The 25,157-nt window shown below is 38.7% G+C and overlaps 1 protein-coding gene across 4 annotated transcripts in view; it reads right to left on the reverse strand.

Moving 5' to 3' along the window:
- The window catches only part of crtc1a (CREB regulated transcription coactivator 1a), an 83,914-nt gene that overhangs the window by 10,221 nt on the left and 48,536 nt on the right, over positions 1 to 25,157 (reverse strand). Inside the window, exons 6-12 of one of the 4 annotated variants that reach the window (XM_017431365.3) lie at positions 21,990 to 22,075; positions 21,864 to 21,904; positions 14,355 to 14,548; positions 14,098 to 14,243; positions 11,402 to 11,494; positions 7,350 to 7,445; positions 3,709 to 3,813 (exon numbers count right to left, since the gene is read on the reverse strand). In XM_017431365.3, coding sequence (XP_017286854.1) covers positions 3,709 to 3,813; positions 7,350 to 7,445; positions 11,402 to 11,494; positions 14,098 to 14,243; positions 14,355 to 14,548; positions 21,864 to 21,904; positions 21,990 to 22,075 — 761 coding nt within the window. Of the gene's footprint in view, positions 1 to 3,708; positions 3,814 to 7,349; positions 7,449 to 11,401; positions 11,495 to 14,097; positions 14,244 to 14,354; positions 14,549 to 21,863; positions 21,905 to 21,989; positions 22,076 to 25,157 lie in introns of all 4 variants that reach the window. The other 3 variants (XM_017431364.3, XM_037981895.1, XM_017431366.3) reach the window with 3 other exon arrangements.

Consider the following 25,157-nt stretch of genomic DNA (forward strand, 5'->3'; position numbering starts at 1 on the left):
CAATCACTTAAAACAAAACTTGAAAAAGAAAATTTCCATTCAGGTTCACTCAAAACACATTTAGGCCCTATTTTCAAGGTGCAGACACATTTTTGAGGTCGCCGAGATCAGTGATTCTCAGCTGGTGGGTTGGGACCAAAAAGTGGGTCGTGGGACTTTGCCTGGGCAAAAAAAAAGTTGAGAAATATAAACGCCCTGATTGTTATGTCAGTCTTATGGTTAATGTTTGAATAAGTGAGTGAATAATTTTAATAAGACCATGTTATATATTCAGTGGGTGGGTACTCAGATAAAGTTACATACTTTCAGTCTTTCTTAAACTACTTCTTAGTAGCTGGACCTTTTCGTTTCATGCTTGTTTGTGAAATCACTGTTGAGTTTGTTAAAAAAAAAGGCTGAAGTTCCTGAAGTTGTCAAGGGCCGAGAAGGGCCGAGGAGAACGAGGCGAACCCAGAGTGCAGACTTCTTTAAGTGAAAACAAAAATTTATTCTTAAACAAACAAACAAAAACAAAAGGCTGGCATGGCAGCAAAAATCCAAGAACCAAACAAAAACAAAACGGCAAGGCAAAGCGAGAGACAAGGGACTAGAAACAATGAATAATCAACATATCAGGGACAATGATCCAGCAGGATAGTGGAGAAAGTGACCAGGTTTTAAACACTGAGGATAATGAGGTGAAGTGGGCACAGGTGAGTGATAACAATTGCTGACAGGTGGAGATGGGCGTGGCAGATAATCAAGGGCAGACTGAGGAGAATTGAATGATGGCTGAGGGAACAAAGACACAAAGAACAAGAACCAAACAAGATAACTGAATAAAATAAACAATAAACTCAAACTGAAACACGAAGACAACAAACTTAATCAAAAACCCAAATCCTAACAGAAGTGAAGAGTTTTGGTTTTATTTAAAATGCAGCTAATTGAGCTTAAAGGGAAATATTTCCCTCTCTAGCATCATGACCTTCTGGTCAACTTGGTTCATAATTAAACTTGTTGTTTGTGTTGGCTTACTGTGATATTCCATTTTATTATCTCTGGTTCTAACTGCACCACCTTTTCATCCAATAAATTTGAGAAGGTGAAAGATTTCCTCAATTTGGGTCACGGCTTGTCCTTAAGGGGTGATGGTGGGTCCTGAAGCCAACCCAGTTGATAATTACTGGTCTAAAATCAGGAGCGATTTAAAACAAAAAAGCAATTTTGACAAAGATTTGCAGGATACTCCTGCAGACTGTTGTGCACTAATGAGTGATTCTGTAGCAACATTAAATCTGATGGCGTACAAACACTGAAGAAGCAGTAATAAGAGGTTTTTCATAGGTATATTGTCTGTCAGACAATTCTGATACCATATTTTTTACAGGTCTTTGTACATGAAATCCTGTTGAATGAAAACCAACAAACTAAGACAAAATTATATAAACCAAATAATAAAAAAGACATTTCAATATTGAAGGAAAGTTCTTTGCTATGTTCTCTTCTTTTGCCTTTTGGCCTTGATGTTTAAATGAACACAAACCCAGTGGAGACTGGCACAACTAAAAACCTACCAAGACATGGCTGTCCAAGGAGACACCCATGGAAACTGACAGGTGGGACAAGGAGAGCATTAATCTGAGAAGAAGTGAAGAAGCTCATGGTAACTGGAGGAGCTGCAGAGATCCACAGCTCAGGTGGGACAATCTGTCCACAGGACAAATATTAGTCCTGCACTCCACAAATCTGTCCTTTATGGAAGAGTGACAAAAAGACAGCTGTTGTTGAAAGAATACCAGAAGAAGTCTTGTTTGAAGTTTGATACAAGTCATGTAGGGCCACAGCAAAGCTGCTCTGCTCAGATCAGACCAAAACGTAACTTTTTCACCTAAACGCAAAATGCTGAAACACTGCACATCACCCCGAAGACACCATTCCCACCAGTGGGAATGGTGTCTTCAGACTTGAGACTGAGGTGGAGGTTCACGTTCCAGCAGGACAACGACACTAAACATCTAACAAGATCTAAGCCAAAGTCAAGTCAAATGTATTTATATTGCACTTTTCAGCCACAAAGTGGTTCAAAGTGCTTGAAAAGATTCAGATCAGGTGTTAGAATGGTCCAGTCCAGACCTAAATCCAATTGAGAGTCTGTGACAGGATTTAAACTGCTGTCCACAGACTCTCTCCATTCAACCTGACTGAGCTGCATCTGTATTACTAAGAAGAATGGAGAAACATTTTAGTCTCTAAATATGCAAAGCTGGTAGAGACAAACCCCAAAAGACCTGCAGCTAAAGGTGGTCCTACAAAGTATTGACTTAAGGGGGCAGAATGCAAATGCACAACACACTATTCCGGGTTTTATTTGTAATCATTTTGAAAACCATGCACCATTTTCCTTTCTCTTTATAATTACACACTACTTTGTGTTGGTCTATGTGTTGGTCTATGGTATGTGTTGGAAATCATAAACACCCTCTTTTCAAACTGTTTTTTGAAGACAATAATCCCTTTACATGTAAACTCTGTCCCTAAGCAGGTGCAAAAACCCAATAAATATTGACATCTCATGAACATTAAAATATCTCCAGTTATAAGAAGCAGTCAGGATGCAGCACAAATATCACAACAGCTGCTGAGAGGGAAGCTCAGGGACACAATAACATCACAACACAAAAGACACTGAGTACTTAAAAGACATGTGGACAGATCTGGGCAAATTCTTCAAAATTGTTTAAAAACATTGTATAAATTTGGATTAATTGAGAGTATTTATCTTTTATCATGGCTTTAATAAAGTAAACAATGATGTTGGGAAACACATTTTGAAGCTCTAGTGCACATTAATAAGCTTTGAAGCTCTATTGATCCACATTTAAATCCCATTTTCTCAAATGTAGCTTTTATCCCTTGTCTTTATTAAAATTGTACACAGGAGATGCCTTTGGATGTGTGATGAAAAGTGAAGTGTTTTGACCTTTTATAGCTTATCATTGATGAGATATAATCACATTATGTTGTTTGATAAGTGTTTCATGATTTAAAAGTGATTAGGTTTGCTTAATATTAATGTAGTTTTAGAGTGTTAAAGTGTTAAACTTTATGTTTGCTCAAGGCCTCAAAAGGAAAGATGTTGGAAGGAGTTTTTTCACAAACTCATTTGTTTGCAGAAATACCTGAGTTCAGCTGTAATCCCCAAAATTTCTTAATTAATATGATTCAATGTTTTGTTATCTTACTCCCTAATGTCACCTAGCAAAAGGGGTGGAGAAATGTATCTTTATTTCTTTAAAAAGCCTTTTGAGGGGCCGACGCCCTAGACTTTTTCTTCACAAGGGCGGTGGCACTTGTCAGGCTAAGTCTCCAGAAATCTGAACATTATTTTTCTTACAATATTATTTGTTTATTTTACTGTTATTGCTTAATAAAATAACTTTAAACTTGAAGTATTGGTGTTTGACTGATTCTTCTCAATTAAAGGTCCTGGAGGGATCGAGGAATCCCAACACAAGCTGAGGCAAAATTATTTTTTTTGTTTTGGACAGTGTTGAAACCAAAATGAAAATACATTGCCCAAATCTGCTAATATCAACACAAGCAAGCTGCTGTGAAGGAGGCAGTCACAGAGCCCTACTCGCCAACTACACCCACAGAACTACGATGCAAGGGACGGTGATGTCGGAACAAAACAAGCCTGCAGCTCATCAGCTCACACTCCCTTACTTGAGGTGAGCCTCCAGGTGAGAAGCCTTGATTGGAGATGGGAGATGTTGGAGACTGATTGGCCGACGATCCAACCCTACTGCGATACTGCTGCAGGGAGGAGGCCTGATACAAGAGGATACATCTGAGTTATTCACACAGGAGAAGGTCTGTTTACTGGAGCCTTTAGGATTGTTATATGTAACTCTTCTCATATAGAGCTTTCCTGATAACGCATGAATGTGAAAAAATTTAAACACCAAGCACTGAGTGCAACAGCTTTGGATTACTAATGACAAAAAAATGTAGGAGAAACAGTACAAACTACGGGCAATCGATTGAGAGAATAAAAACACTGCCAGCAACTAATCCAAGGCAAGTTAATAATTTATAGGACAGTATCTCAATACAGACCGAGACTGTTGGAGACAAGTTGGCAACTTAAAACTATTAACTTCAAGATTTCTAGTCACACAGAGCAGAGCCGCTCTTGGCTTTAATGTAATATCTAAAGAATGAAGCACAAAAAATCTGTAACCCCTCATCTGAAAAATATGAGAAAGTCTGCTCTGCTACAGTTTACTTTTTAATTAGCCACTGCTGCACAAACCACAAGTGGATATAAAATGTAAAAAATGTGAATTTTCTAGTTGAAGAACGACTTCATTGTATGTTAGACAGCTGAATAAACAAAATGGAGATCAGACTGACAAACTGTGACCTCAACAGTAAAACTGATCAGTAAAACTAAAATTTTAGACAGATTTTAGTAAAAACTTGAGTCACTGATTCTGGTACTGAAATGATGGGAAACTGTGAAGAGAGCACAGGAGTTGGACTGGCTGCAGTCTTGACATGTCGCTCATACAGAATGTGTGGAGGAGTTTAAAAAAGAAAAATGCAACAATGATAACTTTGTGCTATTGCACAGCTTGAGATGTGTTTTGCAGAAAGAATGGAACAAAGTAACATCTGAAACTCTTCATCAGCTCCTTAATCGCAAAATGGTTTTTACGTGATGAGAGAGGAAAGATAACATTATAATGTGGTAAAAACCTGTGTTGAAGCCTGAAATGAGGTAGATGAGTCAAAAATGACACAATACGTCTTGAGTTTGTAATCTCTACACCAAAAAAAAAACAGTAAAAAAAAAAAGTTGCTGCATTTTTGCTTTTTTCTCCTAATTCTCAAGTGGGTTTTTTGTGTTTTCTAATCACAAAACAGTCAATATTGCATTTTAGGTGAAGACAAAAAACTAAGATTTTCTTACAGTATCAAATGAAACTACAGATAAACAAGATTAAAATGCTCAAATTTAAAGCTCGTCCATATGAAGCTGATAACGCTTTATCACTGAAGGCAAGAGGAGTTTAATCACATCACTGGTTAAGAAATGCTGCTTTACTGTTTCTTATTAGTATATTACATTTAGTGAAGGACATTTCAAGTAAAAATACATCTCAATATCTCTGTTAATTACTTGATTACTTTTGAGAGTTCTGTCTATTCTTCTCTAAAAGATTGTGCATGCTGCCGACCCAGAAAAAAGACAAAGAAACAAATGTTTTTATGCTTCACAATCTGTTTTTTTACTCAAACAATGCTAATTACTATAAGTTCCAAAAAATTTTTTACAAAACATTGTTTCTTATGCCCAATTAAAAAAACAGAACTAAGCCGCAACACTGATATGAACATTACTTTATTACATTCATCTTACTGAAGAAGAATCTTTTCATGATTTTAGACTTCTGCTGAGTTCATATCTCTAATAAAACAGAGCATGTCCACATGGTCAGGATGAATATTTGTGGTAAATATAGTCACCTTAACTGATAAAACAGAGGCTGCAGACTGCATTTGTATATATAGTACCTTTCCTGATGCCGCCGGTCAGGAATATTTGTGTTTCTTTATTCACCGCTACATGGCAGGCCTTAATTTTTACTTTATCCTTTCAAAATAAAACTAGAAACAGATGCAAAATCACTTCAAGATTGGGTTTTGAAAATTTGATGTCAGGCACTGTGATGAAAAAAAGCACCCTTGCCATGTAAAGTACCATGGTGATTGGCAGACAGCTTGGTGCATTACAGCTACCTTTTGGCAGCATCAGCTGTGTGATACTACTGAGTGCCAGTTGAGAAGAGGGAGTTACTGATCAAAATGTTGGTCACATAAACTACTCAAATGTCTGTATGTTAACAACTGAATTTTTAAAAAAAGATCTTGTTTTCCTAACAGAGCACTTTGTTCTCAAACTGCAGGTTTACTTGTGGTTCCTAGAGTATCTAAAAGTAGAACATGAGGCAAAGCTTTCAGGCTCCTCTCTTGTGGAACCAACTTCCTGTTTCTGTCTGTGAGGCTGACACCCTGTCTACTTTTAAGACTAGATTTAATACTTTCCTTCTTGATAAATCTTATAGTTAGGGTTGGCTTGGGTTTACTGAGCTATCCCTTAGTTCTGCTGCTATAGGAATAAACTGCTATAGGACAAACTGACCACATTTCCTCACTCTGCTGCTGTCTTTACTTTCTTACTGTCCATTCTGTATTTGTAATTTTTTTTCTATCATTAACTTGTGTTTATCCTTTGTCTTTCTTTCGATAGAAACTACACTTGGACCAGTCATTCTGTGTTTGTCTGTGTCTCTTTCCTGTCTTTTCAAACCCCAGCCGGTCGAAGCAGAAGACCGCTCGTCTTGAGTCTGGTTCCGGTTCTAGTTCTGCTGGAGGTTTCTTCCTGTTAATAGGAAGTTGTTCCTTTCCACTGTAGCCTTTGTGCTGCTCAGGATCAAGGATTGCCCTGAAGGGAATATTTAATGCAATCTGCTGGCTTCCTTTAATACATACCTTTTCTATTACATGAATTGGAATTTCCTAATGTACTGTATATGACTGTATTGAATTATAGGAACTGAACTGGCTATCAATGGATTTATGTCTGACTTGAATATACTTGTTATTTTTGCTGTATAGTAACCAAGACAACTTCTGTTATAAAGTAGTGCTATATAGAAAAAAATTGAAACTGAGTTGAATTGAATATTATTGCCTAAACCTACTTAATATAGTAACAATATAATTTAATATGGGGTAAATAATTAAAACAATGTTAAAAAGAACCAGTGATAATTTCTGTTGAAAACAAATGTGAATTATTTACTTTACATCTGAAACATAACAAAAATTCACATGACAAAAATAAAAGGAAACACACTTCAGAAAATAAAACAAGGAATTCATGGTTTTAAAACTGAAGGTTTGTTCTAAACTCCAGTGTTTATCATTTTCCTTGACCCCCAAACTTAACTCAGATGAGGTTACTTTGTTCTTGCAAAAATACAAACAACTCCTATTGCAAAGAAAATGCAGGAGTAAAGAGTAAAGAAGTGAATGAGAAACCGTGTTTCACATTATTACAATTGTTGTGTTTATTTTGTGCGTAAATTGAATTCTGCAGAGCACACGAAAAAGTTGTAAGTAATACTTTTTGTGTATTTTAAATACACATATACTTACAACTATCACAACTAAATCTGCCCATTCTCACCATTTGAATTTGGTTCCTCAGAAAGAAGAACAACCAGTAATCACTCTGTGCCAATCCCATCGCAACATGGACACATGCTGACGTGCTGTGTGGAGTGTGTGCTGCTCACCGTGTTCATGTCTATGGTCATGTTGGTTTGTGCAGACGTCTGCTTGTCTGACATGGGGCAGGAGTTCACCGAGGATGGCAGCTGGACCAGAACTGTCTGCTGAAAAATGAGAAGTGGAATCAGAAAGAAATATGACTATTTTGTTTACAGAAACTCAAATACTGCTGGACCTTCTATACACAATTTTAATTTTAATTAGCAAATGAAGAACAATATTTTTGGGTTTCTTCAATGACCAGCTGAATTGTATTTAGAGCATCAACCAATCAACAACCACTGTTGACCACTGGGAAATAAAGTAAAACGATTATGTTCAGTATGTGAATTATTCAGTGACAATCAGGGGGTTCAGCTTTTTTTTGCACATGAAGGCAGTATCATCCAATACAAACATGATATTTTTAGTATGTTTCCTATTTTAAAGTAAGGTCTGCCATTTCTTGTGAGAACTTGTGTCCTTTTGTTGTTTTTCATTATTTTGGAGCTTTCTTATTTGGGAACTTCTACTATGAGGCAAGAAGGCTGCAGTGCCAGATATATTTTATTTCTCTATTTATTATATATACATTTATATGTAATATTAACAGATACTTACCCTCCCAGAATCAGAAACAGAATAACAAACCACCCAATCTAATGAATCAGAGGGTCCAAGGTGTATTGTAGTGTATTGTTTTATTCATCCAGTCCAAACTAAATTGTGTTTTATAGACCATGTGTCAAAGTTTGATAAACTACAAAACTGAAAAGTATCTTTCTTTCGTCATATAGTCCAAAAAACTGCAGTGCATACCAATCTTAGTTTTGTATATATGTGGTGTGCTGCGCTGAGCGCAGTTTACCACCAAGCAGGTAGTCCGTGGGTGGAGCACGTAACAGCACCTCACACAAAACATATAGGAGTTTATATATGTCACACACCTGAGCACATTATTCACTGTAGTATGTGTTTAAAGAGTATGACAGACAAAAAAACTGTACTTTCATGTCTGTGTCGAGATGCCCACGGACTGCCCACTTGGTGACATACTGCACTCTGCACAGTGCAGCACACTGTAAGCCAACGATGCCAATCTTGATCTTGCAGGGCCACCATCCTGCATGTTTTAGATGTTTCTTTGCTGCGACACACCTGATTTGAATGATTAAGAGGTTTCTGCAGAACTTAAAGACCTGCTAAAGAGCAGGGAACAACTAACACATGCAGGACAGTGAGCCTCCAGGACCACAGGACCAGGGTTGGGCACCACTGATTTTTTTTTTTTTCCTGCTCGCGACGGACGAAGGCGGAAGCTTTTTTCCTCTCTCCATTACTCCCCCACCAACCACCACCCATCTGCTCTGCTTTTTAATTGTCTTTCTTTCTTTGGAGCCTCTCTTTGCAGAATTTCTAAATTCTAGGACAGTGTCCATGGGCGTACCTCCCCCTCGATGACTTCACTGACACCCTCCCCATTCCTCCCTCACTTCCTCCACCCCCACCCCTGTAGCTCCATCACTCCCTCCTCCTATATCTAGGTTAAATGTTACTCTCTCCCTCCCTGCAATGTCTCATTTGTATAGTTGAATTAGCATTAGCAAAGGTATAGCTTATCTTAGTTTGTTCAGCTGAGGTTCTTAAATCATAGTTTAGTTTATGTTTATGTTAGCTTATTATACCTTAATTCACTTAGTTTATTATATCTTAGTTTGGTTTTCCTCTGTTTATTTTAGTATGACTTACTCTATTTTATCCTGCCTTTGCTTACTTAAACTTATTTTAGTTTTGCTTGGCTAAGCTTATTTTATATTTTAGTTTAGCCTGTGTTTTAGATAAGCTTATTTTATCTTTTGTCTTTTTTTAAGCCTTTTGGCACCTATAGTTGGCCTTTCATTGAACTGTTTTTTAACTCTTAGCTGGCCTTTGGTCGTCTTACATAGCCTTCCCGTACCATTAGTTTAATTTAGTCATTTCTGATCTGTTCTGCAAGGTTTTTAAATCCTAGTTTAGTGTATTACATCTTAGTTTGGTTTTCCTCAGTTTATCTTTAGTGTGACTTAGTATGACTTGATTTAGATAAGTTAGTTTAGCTTTTTATATCCTAGTTTCCTAGCTTAGTTTTTCACCTGTTTATGTTACTTTTGCTCATTTATTTTATTTAGATGATCTTAACTCATTTTTTAGATAAGTTTAGTTTAGCTTTTTATATGCTAGTTTGCTGTTATTGTGTGTGTTGTCATGATGACTGTATTTTTGTGTTTTTATGTTGTAAAGCCCTTTGAACTGCCTTGTTGCTGAAAAGTGCTGTATAAATAAATTTGACTTGACTTGACTTAAGCTGTAATCACTGCAACCTAATTATTTTATTTTTTATTTTTGAGTCATGGTGCATTGCTTCTTCAAAACACTGCTCTCTACTTGGTGTGGGATAAACGTGGAGGCAGTGGTTGCAGCAGCCTGAGCCAAAAGAGCCAAAATCTCAGAACTTTGAAGGTTTTATGAACAAACACTGCTGCTTGTTCTTTGTCTCCTCCTCCTCCTCCTCAGGAAATGTTATGCCAGAGCTTTTCTCTGACAAAGTTTCAGACACAAATGCTGCGGCTGGAAAAACAAGCTATTTCCTGGATATTTCTGTCTCCCAGCAACTAGCAACGAACTTGGGCAAAAACTGTCTGTATCCTCCCTTCTCTGGGCTTTACGCATGCAATGCAAACAGCACTTTTGTGAAGAGGGCTGTACAGTAACCCTACAGGAGCTTTCTTTACTCCTTTTCTGTTGTGGCAGTTAGCAAAAACCCAAATAAACATTGTGAAAGCGCTCCTCAGGATGAGAGAGGTGACTGATTGGGTGTATTCGTATTGATCTTTGTATGTGTTTGAAATGTCTGTACCATGATGCTTCAGTACAAATATGTGTACCATTATACTCCGAGTGAATAGATCTGTGAACAACTTCAGTTTAGAGAAACTGAGTTTAAGTCTGACAGGACTGATGCGCTAATGGCTAATCTGAATGAAGCTAAAACTGTGGTGATTTGGGTTTTTTCTGTGTTATGGTTTTGTTTTATTTTTATTTAGTTTGTTGGTTTGTGTTTGGTTTCTGTCTTGTCTCTTGTTTCATTTGCTCCTCCTCAGTCTCTCTCTGTCTCCCTGCCACACCCACCTACACCTGTCCCCACTTCGTAATCACGTCACCTGTCTCCACTTACCTCATCATCCCCAGTCTTGAAAACCCGGTCATCACCTTCCACACTCCGGTGGCTCATTGTTTGATGTTAGTTTCTGTCCTGCCCGTTCCCAATCCTGTTCCTGTTCCTGTTCCTGTTTATGCTCCTGTTTCTGTTGGTATTTGTTTCCTGTAGTTTTTGATTTAGTTTATTATTTTATTAGTTTGCTGTCTCAACATTTTTTGTTTTGTCGTTAGTTTAATAAATTATTTTCCTTTTAATATGAGTCTGCGTACTGGGTTCGTCTCCGTCATCTCCTCTGATCCTGACAAAAACCATAGTGCATCAGTGTCATCTTTAAATAACTCCAATCTCAAAATCAGTAGTTCATCCAAATGTTATTTAAACTGTTACACCGCCATCAATTTTTAATTACAAGTTAATTTTTATGGCATTTTGCAAGCCCAATAGCAACAACAGCAATATAAGGTACCACTTCTGGTGCAAAACTAGGGGCACAGGCGGCAATAATTTTATAATATTTTTATCAAAATAACTATGTTGTAAGAAACTGATGATAATGGAAGGATTTAAATAATAATGTTTATGTAAACTATCCATCCATCCATTTTCTTCCACTCATCCGGGGCTAGGTCGCGGAGACACTACAATGACATTTTTAAGATTGAAGTTGCTTAAAGTAAAAAAAAAAATCTGCTTAGGAGATGCACTGATGAGCTAATAATGGCTAATTTAAGCAACTGGTGTGATATTAACAACTGTAAATCTCTAATTCTTAATTTCATTTCACTAAGCTAAAATCTGAAAAGTAAAAAGAAAATCTACATGAGGGCAGGTCAGCAGCTGAAGTTGTTGGGAAAGGGTTGGCTTTCAACAGAAACTCACTTGCTGGTTGTGTTGTGTCTGGGACAATGGCTGCTGGTTGAAGAAAACATACTGGGACAGCTTCTGTTCAAGGTTCATGGCGTTGATGGCCTCCTGTTTAGAGAACAGCAACGAATGAAATCGTACTTCAAAACTAAAAGCATGATTTTAAATCATGTGTCAAGAAGGCTTTTGCTGTCATTTCCCCTTTTAAGAGTACCAAAAACATTTCCCACATATTCTTAAAGGTTGAATAATTGCCTTTTATCATAAAAGTAAGTTCTTCTAGAGCTAAGGTTGCATTACTTCACAATGTGAATTCCACAGCAGACTATGTTTTAGTACCACGTTATTTCTCATTGACTAACACAGATTACCCAGCCTTTTGTTGACAAATACTTTGGGTGAATTACTCCACCTCCTGGAATATGGAAACCAGAAAAGTAAGTCCAAAGTTTATATTCAGCTTCCGGAGCTGTTGTTTCACCTGGTTGTATTGTTTTCATTGTTTCTGCACTTCTGTGGATGGGTTCAGAAGAAAACTTCACGTGGTGATCCTTGTACATAAGTTTTCCTTTCTGACGAGCAGTTCTTATCACTCTCACCTTGTTTTGTGGAGTTAAGGAACTTCATAATTAATCCACAGAGTCTGTGGACTCTTTGGATGATAAGTGGACTGGGAAATGTATCTTGCTCCAGAACCTTTGGCAGCAGTATGTGCAAAAACGTCTAGAAGTTCCCTTCTTTGGTTCTCTCAGGTCAGGCAATAAGCCTCAGGCTTGACCTCAGACTTCTGTTTTTAGGTCATCCACTTTCTGTGTAAGCTCACAAATCATTTGTTGAAGAGAGACTACTTTGTTTTCAAGCAAGGAGATGACCCCATCGTCTTTGCTAACACAAGTTTCTGCTAAAGTTAGGCTCTCAGAGAAAGCTACAATTGCTCCATTCATTTCTTGGTTCAATGTTATAACTTTTAGCAAATAAGTGGCAAAGTGCTCTTTTGGAAAACATGGCTTTTATGATGTTAGCCTCATTAGCTTAGTCATTAGCCTTAGCTTCTGCCTCCTCACTTCCACATAAAATCTGGTCAATGGTAGCGTCATTATCCCTTCTGTTGTTTTTTAGTTTTTTTTCCCCTCCAATTTAAATCTCTGTTTATTTGGCATATTGGATGGTTGAGTAGAGACAGTAGATTATCTAGTTACTAACACAATTAACTGATTAGCTTCTAGTCAAAAGACACAAATACATGTAAGAATGAATAGGTTTGCTGACACTCAGGTAGATTCCATCACCAGAAGTCCATAAAGCCATTTCTAAACAGTTCTGACTCCAATGCTGCTAATGCTTCTAAAGATGGGTCTACACTCTACCAAATCTTAGGGTTTAAAACCTGTAGAAATCAAACAAGTCGTACTTCCTATATACATGCAAGTCAAATCCTGAAACATCAAAACAAATCTTTATTGTCAGTCAAACTAGTGGTGGTCAGTCAAAACATAAATTACAATAAAGACTGCATTTACAACAAAACAAATATAACTCTGCAATCAATCCCAGAACAAAAATTATAATAAACTAGAGAAACTGCATTTCCTGCTAAAATGCAGGGTGAATGCTTTTTTGCTGAATGATTTGGCTGAAAGCGGCTGAAGAAGTGCTGAACTGTTCAGTTGAATCTGAACAGCTGAAGTTTTATTCATCAATAGTTGAAAGATTTTTGAAGTTTAATGAAGAAGCAGAAAGTGAAATGTAGAGCTGATTTGAAGAGAAGATTTGCATAAGGCAGAAGAACAGAAGCTGAAAGACGTACAAGTTAAATAAAAAAAAGCTGAAATTAGTTGAAAGAAGCTGAAACAACCAAAAAGAAAAAAGCTGACAAAAGCCTGAAAAAACATTGACCTTAAAGACCATAGAGCTGATCCTTGACCTATGAAGTGTCCAGCTGTGAGGTTTGGCCTTCCTACTGTACACGGTTGTTGTAGACAAAGAGCCTTCTTTACCATGTGACCTTGACCTTGAAATCCCTAGGGGTGATCCCTGACTAATGGGGGTTCTAGCTGTGAAGTTTGACCTTCCTACGGTACAGAGTTGCTGAGTTAGAGCATGCACAATTCTGGTCTGATTTTAGACCCCATTAGCTTTGGCAGCCATCTTGATTTTTAAAAATTTGCATTCAGCAAGTGATGGAGCTCTGTCTCAGCTGCTGCCACACTAAATTTCAGCTCAATATGTCCACAAATGACTGAATGGAAGCATATAGACACTTTAAGGAGTAAGAAACAACCAAAAATAGCACTAGCAGGTTATAATTAACTAAAACTATATATGAATTAGCATTAGCAGAAGTAATATTAGCAGAAAAATGCTGAAACAGAAAGAAAAAAGCTGAATTTCAATTTCAAAGTTCAACACAGCTCCATTCATTTTCAATGAGAAAAAAATGGCTGAAAAAGCTAAATATCTGAAACAGCCGAAATTGCATCAATACCAAAAATCATAGCTGAACGTTTTGATATATGAATGGTTGAAATAGCTGAAAAATTGCGAAACGAGTTAGATGCCGAAAAACGTACGGAATAGGGAAAGATTAATAGATAACAGATAATAAAGAGAAACAGGAAAACAATTGTCTGAATGCTTAAAAGCATTCACACAATTAAACAAACAATGTGCCAATATGAGTGGTTTAGTGGAGAAACTGAGAATGGCAGTACCTGAGAAAGAGGAAGTGGTGGAGATGTTGGGGAGAGCTGCAGGTTCTGTTGTTGGTGGGGGTCTCCAGCATTTAGGATGAGAGGAACCATGTTATGGAGCTCAGGCTCCATTTCCATGGTTGATGTTGGCTGAGAGGTGTTTACTCCTACCCATTATACAATAACAACATAGGAAAGACAACAATTATGTCCAAAATATTAAAAACAAACAATCATTGGTTTTTGACAATATGCACATGGCAGCATCTGAAGAATACCTTGTTTGTTAGCCAGACTCTGTGTGGTACTGGAAGAGCCAAATGAGACAGCAGCTGAATCGTCTGAATCAAGCGGGGTGTGCAGTGGAGGAGGGAACTGGATGTTGGTCAGGTCAGGAAGAGAACCACCACTATTGTGAGCTGCTGGTTTCAGTGAAGTGGTCAACTGCTGGTCCGGAGTTGGGAATAAGTTGCTGAAAATATACAATAAACTTAAAAGCAATTAACCTAATACACTGGTGATGTTGGTGTAGGTTCTCAGTCATCCAAGACATGATAATCTTAACATTTTTATACAAGGCGTCTGAACTTCCTTTCTTATTTCCTGAAGATGTTTCAAATCTCATCAGAAAGGATTCTTCAGTTCTGAATATGTCTTGGGAGTCATTTTGGGACAATAACACTAAAAGAGATGCTAGAATTACAGTCAGTGATTTAGTCACGCATTAAGAAAACAAGAAAAGGTGTCTTTTTTATTAAAATCTTAGGACACACCAGTGATGAGTACTGTATCACTGGTATGATAGAACTTTCTATGGTGTATTCCACCTCTCACACAATGACCGCTGGGGATAGGCACCAGCTCCCCTGTGACCCAGAAAGGAAAAAGTGGGTAAAGAAAATTGATGGGTGGGTGATGAGATGTAGTCATAATTTCACAGATAATTCTTTCCAGAGAAAAACAAGACAATAACTACATAAAAACTCATGAACAGGGACTAAAATATGAAGAAAGCTATTGACATTTTTCTCGATGAATAAAAACAAAAACGCGTGACAGTAACAACATCCAATCAGATTTATTTTATTGTGTAGAAAGGAAGGAAGTGTTGGGCAGATATCCAATCAGAACTAATCTACAAGGAGCAGACGCACTCATTTGATCTATCTTTGGGAAGATTGTACAACCAGCTTCTTCTGTGTGCTCTCCCACTATAAATAATCCAAAAAAAGTAAACAACCAGACCTGTGAATACAGAAGAAGTGACATATGGACACATTTTACATTTAAAGTTTATAAAAGTAAGATGCTGTAACTAGTGCGAAGTAACAGTAAAAAGACGGACATGAGGAGATGATTGGACATCTTGAAACATTAATGAAGTACAATAACCACAGATTCAATGAGTAAATGCATAGCACTTTAAGGTTATCGCTAGTGAGACCCTCGCACAGCACTGAAAACTTTAGTCCATCCCCACCTGTCCTCTATAAGTTGTGTCAAAACCAGGTACTGTGGAAAACCGCCTTTAAGACCCCTTTGGGGTATTTCCAATATCTTGTAATGCCTTTTGGGTTAACTAATGCCCCGGCGGTTTTCCAAGCCCTTATCAATGACGTGCTTTGTGATTTCCTAAACAACTTTGTGTTTGTATACTTGGATGACATTCTCATTTACTCCAGTGATCTGCAACAGCATGAGTCCCATGTCCGTGCCATCCTGCAACGCCTCCTGGAGAATCAATTGTTTGTGAAGGCCGAAAAATGTGAGTTTCATGTTCCCACTGTCTCTTTCCTGGGGTATATTTTTGAGAAGGGCTGTTACCATTCTGATCCGGAGAAAGTTTGTGCCGTTACAGACTGGCCCACGCCCACTACCCATAAGGAGCTTCAGAGGTTTTTGGGGTTTGCTAATTTCTACAGGCGCTTCATCCATAACTACAGTCAGGTGGCTGCTCCCTTAACCAAACTCACCTCCACCCTCTCAACCTTCACTTGGACCTCTGAGGCAGACAAGGCATTCAGGGAGTTAAAGACACTCTTCACATCAGCACCAATTCCGTCTCACCCTGACCCTGGTAGACAGTTTGTGGTCGAACTGACTCAGGTGCCGGGGCTGTGCTCTCTCAGAGATCAGAGACTAATGGTAAAATACACTGTATGCCTTCTTCTCCTGACAACTCTCACCTGCTGAGAGAAATTATGATGTTGGAGTTTGTGAGTTATTGGCTATAAAATTGGCATTAGAAGAATGGAGACACTGGTTAGAGGGTTCTGAGCTCCCGTTTGTTATCTGGACCGATCATAAAAATCTCTCATACCGGCAGAACGCAAAGTGGCTAAACCCCCGGCAGGCTCAATGATCTTTGTTTTGCGCTTGTTTTAACTTCTCTATAACCTACAGACCTGGATCCAGAAACATAAAACCAGATGCACTCTCCAGACAGTTTACATCCTCAGAGGCTGAGACTAGCATAATCCCCGCAACCTGTTTTTTGGGTAATCTGACCTGGGACATTGAGAACACCTTCACGTTGGCGCAGCAGTCTGATCCAGATCCTGGTACCGGACCTACTGGTAAACGATACATCACAAGATCCATAATAAGTAAAGTACTAGACTGGACTCACAACCATCGATTCACCTGTCACCCAGGCATCTCTCGTATGAAGACTTTTACCAAGAGACATTTCTGGTGGCCCACCATGAACTCGGACATTAAAGATTTTGTTACAGCCTGTCCCACCTGCGCCTGAAACAAGAGTGGCAACCAGCCTGCGGCAGGACTTCTTTGGCCTCTACCCACACTGGCTCGTTCATGGTCACACATCGCTCTTGACTTCGTCACCACCGTCAGAAGGTAACACTGTGATACTAACTATCATTGACAGATTCTCCAAGACAGCCCGGTTCGTTCCTCTGGTTAAACTACCCACAACCTTTGAGACTGCCCAACTCCTAGTATCCAACGTGTTCCGTTTCCATGGTATCCCGCTGGACATAATGTCGGACCGTGGATCTCAGTTTTCTTCACAAGTGTGGAAGGCCTTCTGCAACGCACTAGGAGCTAAGGTCAGCCTTACCTCAGGCTATCATCCTCAGTCCAATGGACAATCCGAGAGGTGCAACCAGGAGCTGGAGTCCGCTCTCATGTGCGTGATTAAAAATAACCCCTCAACCTGTTGTAAACATTTACCTTGGGTGGAATATGCGCACAACTGCCATACCTCATCTGCTACTAGTTTCTCACCTTTCGAAGTATCTTTGGGATACAATCCTCCACTCTTCCCCAATCAAGAGTCCAAAAGTCTGGTACGTTCTGTGCAAGCCCACCTTCACCGATGCCGGCGCATCTGGAGACAGATTGAGAGGGCCTTGTTACGAACAGCTCAACAAAACAAAAGGTTTGCCAACCGTCACCGCTCCGCTGCTTCGTCTTACCAGGTGGGACAAAAAGTTTGGTTATCTACTTGAGATATTAACCTAAAAGATACTCCTAGAAAATTGGCACCCAGGTTCATTGGGCCTTACCCTGTGGAGCGCATCATCAACCCATCCGCTGTCAGATTCCGTCTCCCAGCATCCATGAAGATTCATCCTACCTTCCACGTCTCACAAATCAAACCGGTGCAGGAGAGTCCCCTACCTCCCCCCACCCACCCGGCTGGTGGATGACCAGCCAGCATTCACCGTCAGAAGAATTCTGGAAATTCGACACTGCAGCCGAGGTTTCCAATACCTGGTACATTGGGAGGGATATGGCCCGGAGGAGAGGTCCTGGATTCCAAGGTCCTTCATCTTGGACCCCACTCTCATCACATCCTTTTACAGAGAACACCCACAGAAGCTTAGAGGCGATACTTGAGGGAGGGGTACTGTGGCATTCTGCCATCTGGCTGCCTGTTGTGCTCCTCCTGTGTTCCTGTTGCTTGGTTCAGTAATCACTCACAGCTGCTACGGATCAAGATCAACTCCACCTGAGTAGGAGGAGCAGATCAACGCTGAAGCATCGCTCTTTGCTGGTAATCAGTCTCAGTCTCCTAGCTTAAACCTTTTCTGAAAAGTAGTAATTGTTTTTGTGTTTGTGGCTGTTCAGAGTTCCTGTCTCTGCTCGTTGCCACCCCGATCTGCTCCCAGCCGTCTCCAGAAGAAGCTGGAGAATCTCTTCCTCAAACCGGTCTGTACCTGAGCTTGTCTGCCTCCAACCTACCTGGGAACCTACTCACCTGAGCTTCACCTTCTCATAAATACTCACCTTTGGAATCCGGATTTGTTCCTCCAAGCGCCTCCCATTGGATCCACCTGTAAGAACCAACTCACCTGCTAGGCCTTTAACTTCTAAGTCTCCATTGGTAAATCAGATACTTACCCGAACTCCTCTCTTCCAGATCCTGCCCTGTATGTCTGAATTCACTGTAAATAAATACAACTTACCTAGCAATTGTTCTCCGTGTCCGTTCGCTCCTGGGTTGCTCTACTTTGATAAATCTGAAATCATAATAGGTAGTAGGTGGCCGTTTGCCGGCCGATCGTGATTTAGTAAAAAAAAAGATTAAAGTTGACAGGAAAGTTGGAAATATGGCTATTTATTATGTGATATTGTAAGATATTTGTGTCAAATATTTACAGAACTACAGTTTTACAAAAAGGCACTTTTGAAATACTTTTAAAAACAAAATTACAATTAAAATAAATATTAATTGATTGCACCTAATTTGAATTCTAATTTAAGTCACATTTACAAATAAATTAAATTAACATAAATGAAAAAGTGTAAACAAAACAACAACCCACGTCTCACATCAAGGCCAATGAATAACAACAGAGAACTCTGAAAAAAAGAGAGATGCTGTACTGAACTGTGCTTTTTGTAGCACAGACTCCATGTTGGATCACTACATGTAACAACAAAACAAAGCAAACCTAATGCTGAATTTAATGGCAATATTTTACTGTTAAACAAGGATAAATTAGCTCGCATCATATTAGTATTTTCACTAAGTACAAAACACGCTTACCATATTCGGTCTTGTAAAGCCACCGGCTAACTTTTGGCTCAACTAACCATTTTTGTTTAAACTCGATAATGTTTATTGCTGTGGCTCCAGCAACATGCTGACTCCAGAAGTAGCTGAAGGTGGCTCGGCCTCAGGGCTCATTAGAGTCCCGCAGGGCTCTGCGAATGGCACGCAGTGGAGGCGTTTATACTTGGCGCCTACATTGGTGCAGTATTCTCCAAAATGACGGGGGCCAGTACGCTACGTAACCAATGGAAATACGGTAAAAAAAAAAAGAGAGACAGCGGATTTTCTGGCTGTGATACAGAGAGGATGTTTAAACTTAAAGCATTCAGCCTGAATTTCATTGATTTTTTTGCTTTAGTTGTGATTCGCCCATCACAGGACTGATATTTCTTCCCTCTGTGGTCTACAAACACTCCTTTTTATCAGCTGCAGCAGTAATCTCCTTCCATGAGTTTTGAACGTTTGATTATCTTTGAGATCTCTCATGGAGGGATCATATAAATGCTGATACAGGCGAACCAGCACCTTAGAGCACCAAAATCAAAGTTACAAGAATTGGGGGGGTGCACAACCACACAGCGCTACACCGTGCAGGGCCTTCGCACAGGAGCGGGGACAGCGCGATTGTGTCACTGTTGGCGCGCCCACACTCGGGTGGTGATCAACGTATTAAGTTGATGCTGGTGAAAAAAAAAACCTGTATAAAAAATGACATATTTTACAATAAACAAGCGGAGCTTATCCTGGCGGCGGGGTAGGGAAAGCCTGGCGACCCGCCAGGCTTATAATACACTGGGGAACCCTGTGTCACCATTTAAGACTATGTTTATACCTAACTGGGTTCGCTCAATGCCACAATCACACAGACATCTGCTTACACTACTCAGAAAACAATCAAAATTCAGTCTTAGTGTGAATCACCCACATTCTCACTTTGACAAAACTCTGAAATCAGAGTGAGCCACAGAGAAAGTGGAGACTTCAGGCACGTAAAAATAAATAAATAACGCTGCTGTGCAGATGTCCTGCACCGTCATCCCTCTGTGCAGAGCTGTGGAGGAAGAGATTCTTTTGGTGGATTGAGCTCTGATTCCCACTGGGGGATGCAACCCACAGGAAATATACTGTAAGCCTATGAAATCACCTCACACAGCCGGTGTGACAGGCACTGCGCAGACAGAGGAAGCCTTTTTAGAATGCTGGTGTAGATTCTCATTCATTCGGGACATGGAAAATTAAAAGAAAGTTACTCTTCTACTGGAAAGTTTTTAGGGTCTTTGCTTGCCAAGCTCACAAAAGAAATGCTCACATGCATAAAGGTGTAAATTAGAGGGAAGATGAATGGATATCAGGCTTAATGCTTCACTGTTTTACGCACAGCTTACACAACACTGTTTTTAAGTAAAATCTGAACAAATCTGTTGCATTTCGGACATTCTTCTACATGATAACAGCTATTGGATTCTCTGACACTAAAACATTTTAAATCCCAGCTCACAGTGGAAGTTTTTTGAAACTCCTAGCATCATTTCTGGGGAAACCACAATTTAAGAGGAACTGTTTGCACATACACGCTATGGTTGCAGTCAGTCAGTAGTCATTCTGCACATGTGTGAGTGGATGAACAACAGTAACAATGGCGGATAACAGGGGGCTGTTTGTGCTGCTCACTTTGTTCAATTTATCAGAGCATCTGGCACAAAACATATATGTACTACACCTTTTCCCCGATCAGCGGAGACGCATTTCTCACATTATACAAATATTGAACTGGCCCGAGAGGCAAAGAAGGAGAATTTAAAGATACTACTGGACGCGACTGCATTTAAAATACGAAAATCACAGCACCAGCTAGTGGCCTGGCATGGAAACGAAAGCAGATTTAATGTCTTTTGCGGTCTCGTCTAAACAGCGATTACAATCATAGCGTTGCCGTATTAATGTGTAACATTTTTACAATCATCAGAAAATCTACATTTTTAGGAGATTGTTTCTGTGTAAACTGTGCCTTAAAAAGCTGAAATCTTAGACCTCCTCTGTTTAAAGTTGATTTTTTTGTCATTTGACATAGCTTCCTTCACCCCTTTCTCAAACCATCTGTTCTCTCAGTCCAAACTATGAACCTTATAAGTCCTCAAAAGAGTGTCTCTTATCCCTGAGGTGTAGGTGAACAGCTGAGCCTTGTCCTGAAGAGTTGCTTTCCTGTGTTGAGTCAGTAAAGAGTTCTGGACATTCGTCACCACACTGAACTGCAGACACTATACCGCTCAGTTTGTTTGGGTGTTTTGTCCTTAGGGTGGACCAGCCTCTGACTGAGAGTCCTGTTAGCATTTCAGAACAAGACTCAGCGGTGCATGAAAACTTAAATGATTACTGATGACCAAATAACCGTGGAAGTGCTGCAACAGCGGGAGTGAGAATACCATAATAACCACATATTAGCTGTAAAGCACAACTTCTCAACTTTCAGAAATTGTTGGATTTTTCTGATAGCAGAAATCATCTCGTAGTTACATTATTTCAAAGATAGACTGTCAAAGCGTGTCATTGGCAGCACAGTTGTAGTTAAAGGGTCTAAAACTCATTAATCACAAGTGTATATGGGGTGTTAAAAATATATCTTTCTGTAGTTAAACACTATTTTATACCAGTAAATCCTAAGTTCTTTTTTAAGTCTTACAGAGACATGATCTTGAGTTAATTAGACTGCAAAAGATAAACTCTCAAACAAGCTTTTAAAGATAAAAAACAGCAAAATACTTACTAGATCTCAGAAACTGGACAGGGTTTGGACCTTGACACATCCTAAAGTGGAAAGAAATTTACAAACAGAACCTTGAGTGGGCTACGAAACAAATTGAAGAGAAAATATGAATGTCCAAGGTTTTACCTTGTCGCAGTCCCTGTTCTGATTTTGTCCATCTTCGTCAACCTCTTGTTTAATAACTTCAGACCCTGGTACAGTGAGTAAAAGAACTGGAGACACAGAAGAAAACAAACTCCTCAGGCTCCTCGGTTTAAAGACATTAAGTCTTTTCAAACATAATAACTGGAGCCTTTGTTTACTGTGATTAAGTCATATTTACTTGAAAAGAAACTGGCCAGTGTAAAAGCAAAAATAGTAGCATTAAGACAAACATGGGAGAAAAAAATGAAAGAAATTCAAGATTGATACATATAATTTTAATCAAAGTACATCTGAATTCAAAGTAATAGCCATTAGCAGAGAAAATCATTAGATACTTGAATACTCCTTTACCCGCCCACACCCCTTCATCTCCTTAACAATCAATTTTCCTTTTCTGCCTTCAAAGCTATATTCAAACCCTTTCATCATCTCCTGAAGGGCACTCCACAGGACAATAAAAAGAAAGTAGCAAAATACGCCAGACAAACAGGCTAACCACCTACAGCAAATCATACAAACACGTCTGATTAAGAACACAATCTGAATAAAAACAGAGCTAACCAACTGCTTGCTTTTTACAGTGATCGAAACCAATGAAATGACTTTCAAACTCAAACACCCACTTTCTGTTTAATAATTAGTTACTGAGCAGACTTGTCTGTAAAATGCAATCAAACTCACTTTAGATATAGTTTGTCACCTATAAAACAATCCATGCTTAATATTTTTATTCGTTTTGTGATTTTGTTATAAATTGTTTTTTTTTTATAAAATTCTACCCTTGCAAAAACACTGGTAGACCAAGGAAGCACATCTTCACTTTCTGTCATAAAAAGCCAAAGTAAAGAATAACATTTACTTGTATTACTGTAACTGAGTATGAATTTTGTGTCTGTCGTACTTTAAGCAATTACTTAAATCTGTACTTTTACTTTGACTTGAGTGTGTTGTATTCCAGTTATTGTACTTTGTTACATGTAAAATCCCATCCATCACTGAGTAAAAATGTGATCATAATCAAGTGAATTTCGACCAGAATGAGTAAAAATGCAAACCATAATGCCTGCAGTGACTGGATCTGTTCATAACCAGTCAGCTGGTGCATGAGCCAGCTAAAAGGTGTGATGAACTGGATAGGAGGAGTTTCATTGTTGAATTAACCCAGACAGATTGTGTACAAACTCCACCCACTCGGCAAGCCGCTTATGCCCCTTTTCCACCGGCTCTAAAGGTCCCAGCTCCACTCCACTCGGCTTACTTTGCGCGCATTTCCACCGGCATTTTTTCAAGGCCGGTGTTCTGACTTTCTATGCTACCCATCAATCTGACCTACCTTGTGGCAATGCGCATGCGCAGACCGATGTCACGTCACAGGTTGTTTACTCAGCTGATTTCTTATCGATATGTGCTACCTGTAGAAGTTTCATTTAGTTTCATTTAATTTCTCCAAAGGTTACGGTAAGTTTTATTTAATTAAGCTGCAATGTTACTCAAGTTTCATTTTTCTGAAAGTTACGGTAAGTTTTATTTAATTAAGCTGCAATGTTACTCAATAATATTAATATAAATGGCTTTTTTGCTGTTTGCAATATTGTTACCATACTATAAACAAGAAATTAGTCCCTTTGTTTAGTGTCACTATGTCACTGCAAATACTGTTAATCACTACAAATTTGGTCTTCAGCGGGATATTTTGTCCATATAGTTATTCTACTTTTTAATATTTTTATACCTTTTCAGTAAACCGCCCTGAATACATACTAAAAAAAACACAAGTAACGTTGGATGCTACATTTGACTGAAGCTGTGTATGTCTAGTGTAGCGTAACTTTGTGTCACCATGATGCGTTCGTTATTAATACTTAGCGCATTCTATTTTTAAACTATGGAAATAAAGTAGAAATAAAATAAGATTTTAATATTCTGTCAGGTAGAAAAAAGCAGTGAACGTTTTGTTTAATTATCTTTTCTCCCTGTTGTCCCACAGCACGCTGCAAATGATGATCGCTGGGTGGATGTAACCTGCAGATTTGAATTTTTAAGTAACAGTAAAATGTTTACAGGGAAATGGTTATAATGTATCCATAACAATAAGACATTAACTATTTCAATCGCCCTCTTAAAGTAAAAGGTTATAGATTATTAATTGACTCAGAAGAAATCCAAGTCAATATTGATTATTCTGTATCTGTCACTTTAACATTTCAGGTGCAGTGTGACTTGTGTAGGCAGTGGGCACATTTTAACTCTGCCACATATAAAAAAGAGTGTCAAACAAATTATTCATGTGCAAAGTGTTGCCAACAGTAAATTGTATTTATAGATGTCTATTTTCATGTATGTATTATAAAAGCTTGTCTGATACTGTATCATTCTGTTTATCTTCAAGTTAGATATTCTTACAGAGGGTTTTAGGACACCGACCTGTGCTACCTGTGAGGATTTGGGTTTGGTTGTTTTTAGTTTATCTTTATTATCTTGTTGTTGTTTTGAGTTATTGTTTCAGTTTGTTTTTTTCCTGTTTGTATTGCTGTCAGAATTCACTCCTCCTCCGTCACTCTTTTGCCTTCCTTGCCACGCCCATCTCCACCTGTCAGTCATTATCCCCACTCACCTGTTTCTACTTACCTCGTCACCCTCAGTGTTCAAAAACCCGGCACTTCTTCCACACCCTGTCGGGTTATTGTTTGTTGTCTGTTGCTGCTCACTGTGCTTTGTTTTCTTGATGCCTTGCCTTGCCACGTTTTTGGATCTTTTGTTATGTTTGAGTTTGCTGCCACGTCAGCTTTTGTTTTGTTTATTTCTTTATTTAATAAATTAGTTTTTTTTCATTTTAAGAATGAGTCTGCATTCTGGGTTTGTCTCCATCTCCACCCAGCCTGACACTACCACTATATTTTATAAAGGTAGAATACTCAAATGAAGACACTTGGTGCAAGAGAATACCCTACTTTATTGTTTTTTTAAGGTGGGGTATTGTTATGAAGAGATTAAGTGCATTTACAGGTGCTGGTCATAAAATTAGAATATCATGAAAAAGTAGATTGATTTCAGTAATTCCATTTAAAAAGTGAAACTTGTATATTATATTCATACATTACATACAAACTCATATATTTCAAATGTTTATTTCGTTTAATTTTGATGATT

This window comes from Kryptolebias marmoratus, linkage group LG20 (genome assembly GCF_001649575.2).
Source record: "Kryptolebias marmoratus isolate JLee-2015 linkage group LG20, ASM164957v2, whole genome shotgun sequence".
NCBI classification, from domain to species: Eukaryota; Metazoa; Chordata; class Actinopteri; order Cyprinodontiformes; family Rivulidae; genus Kryptolebias; species Kryptolebias marmoratus.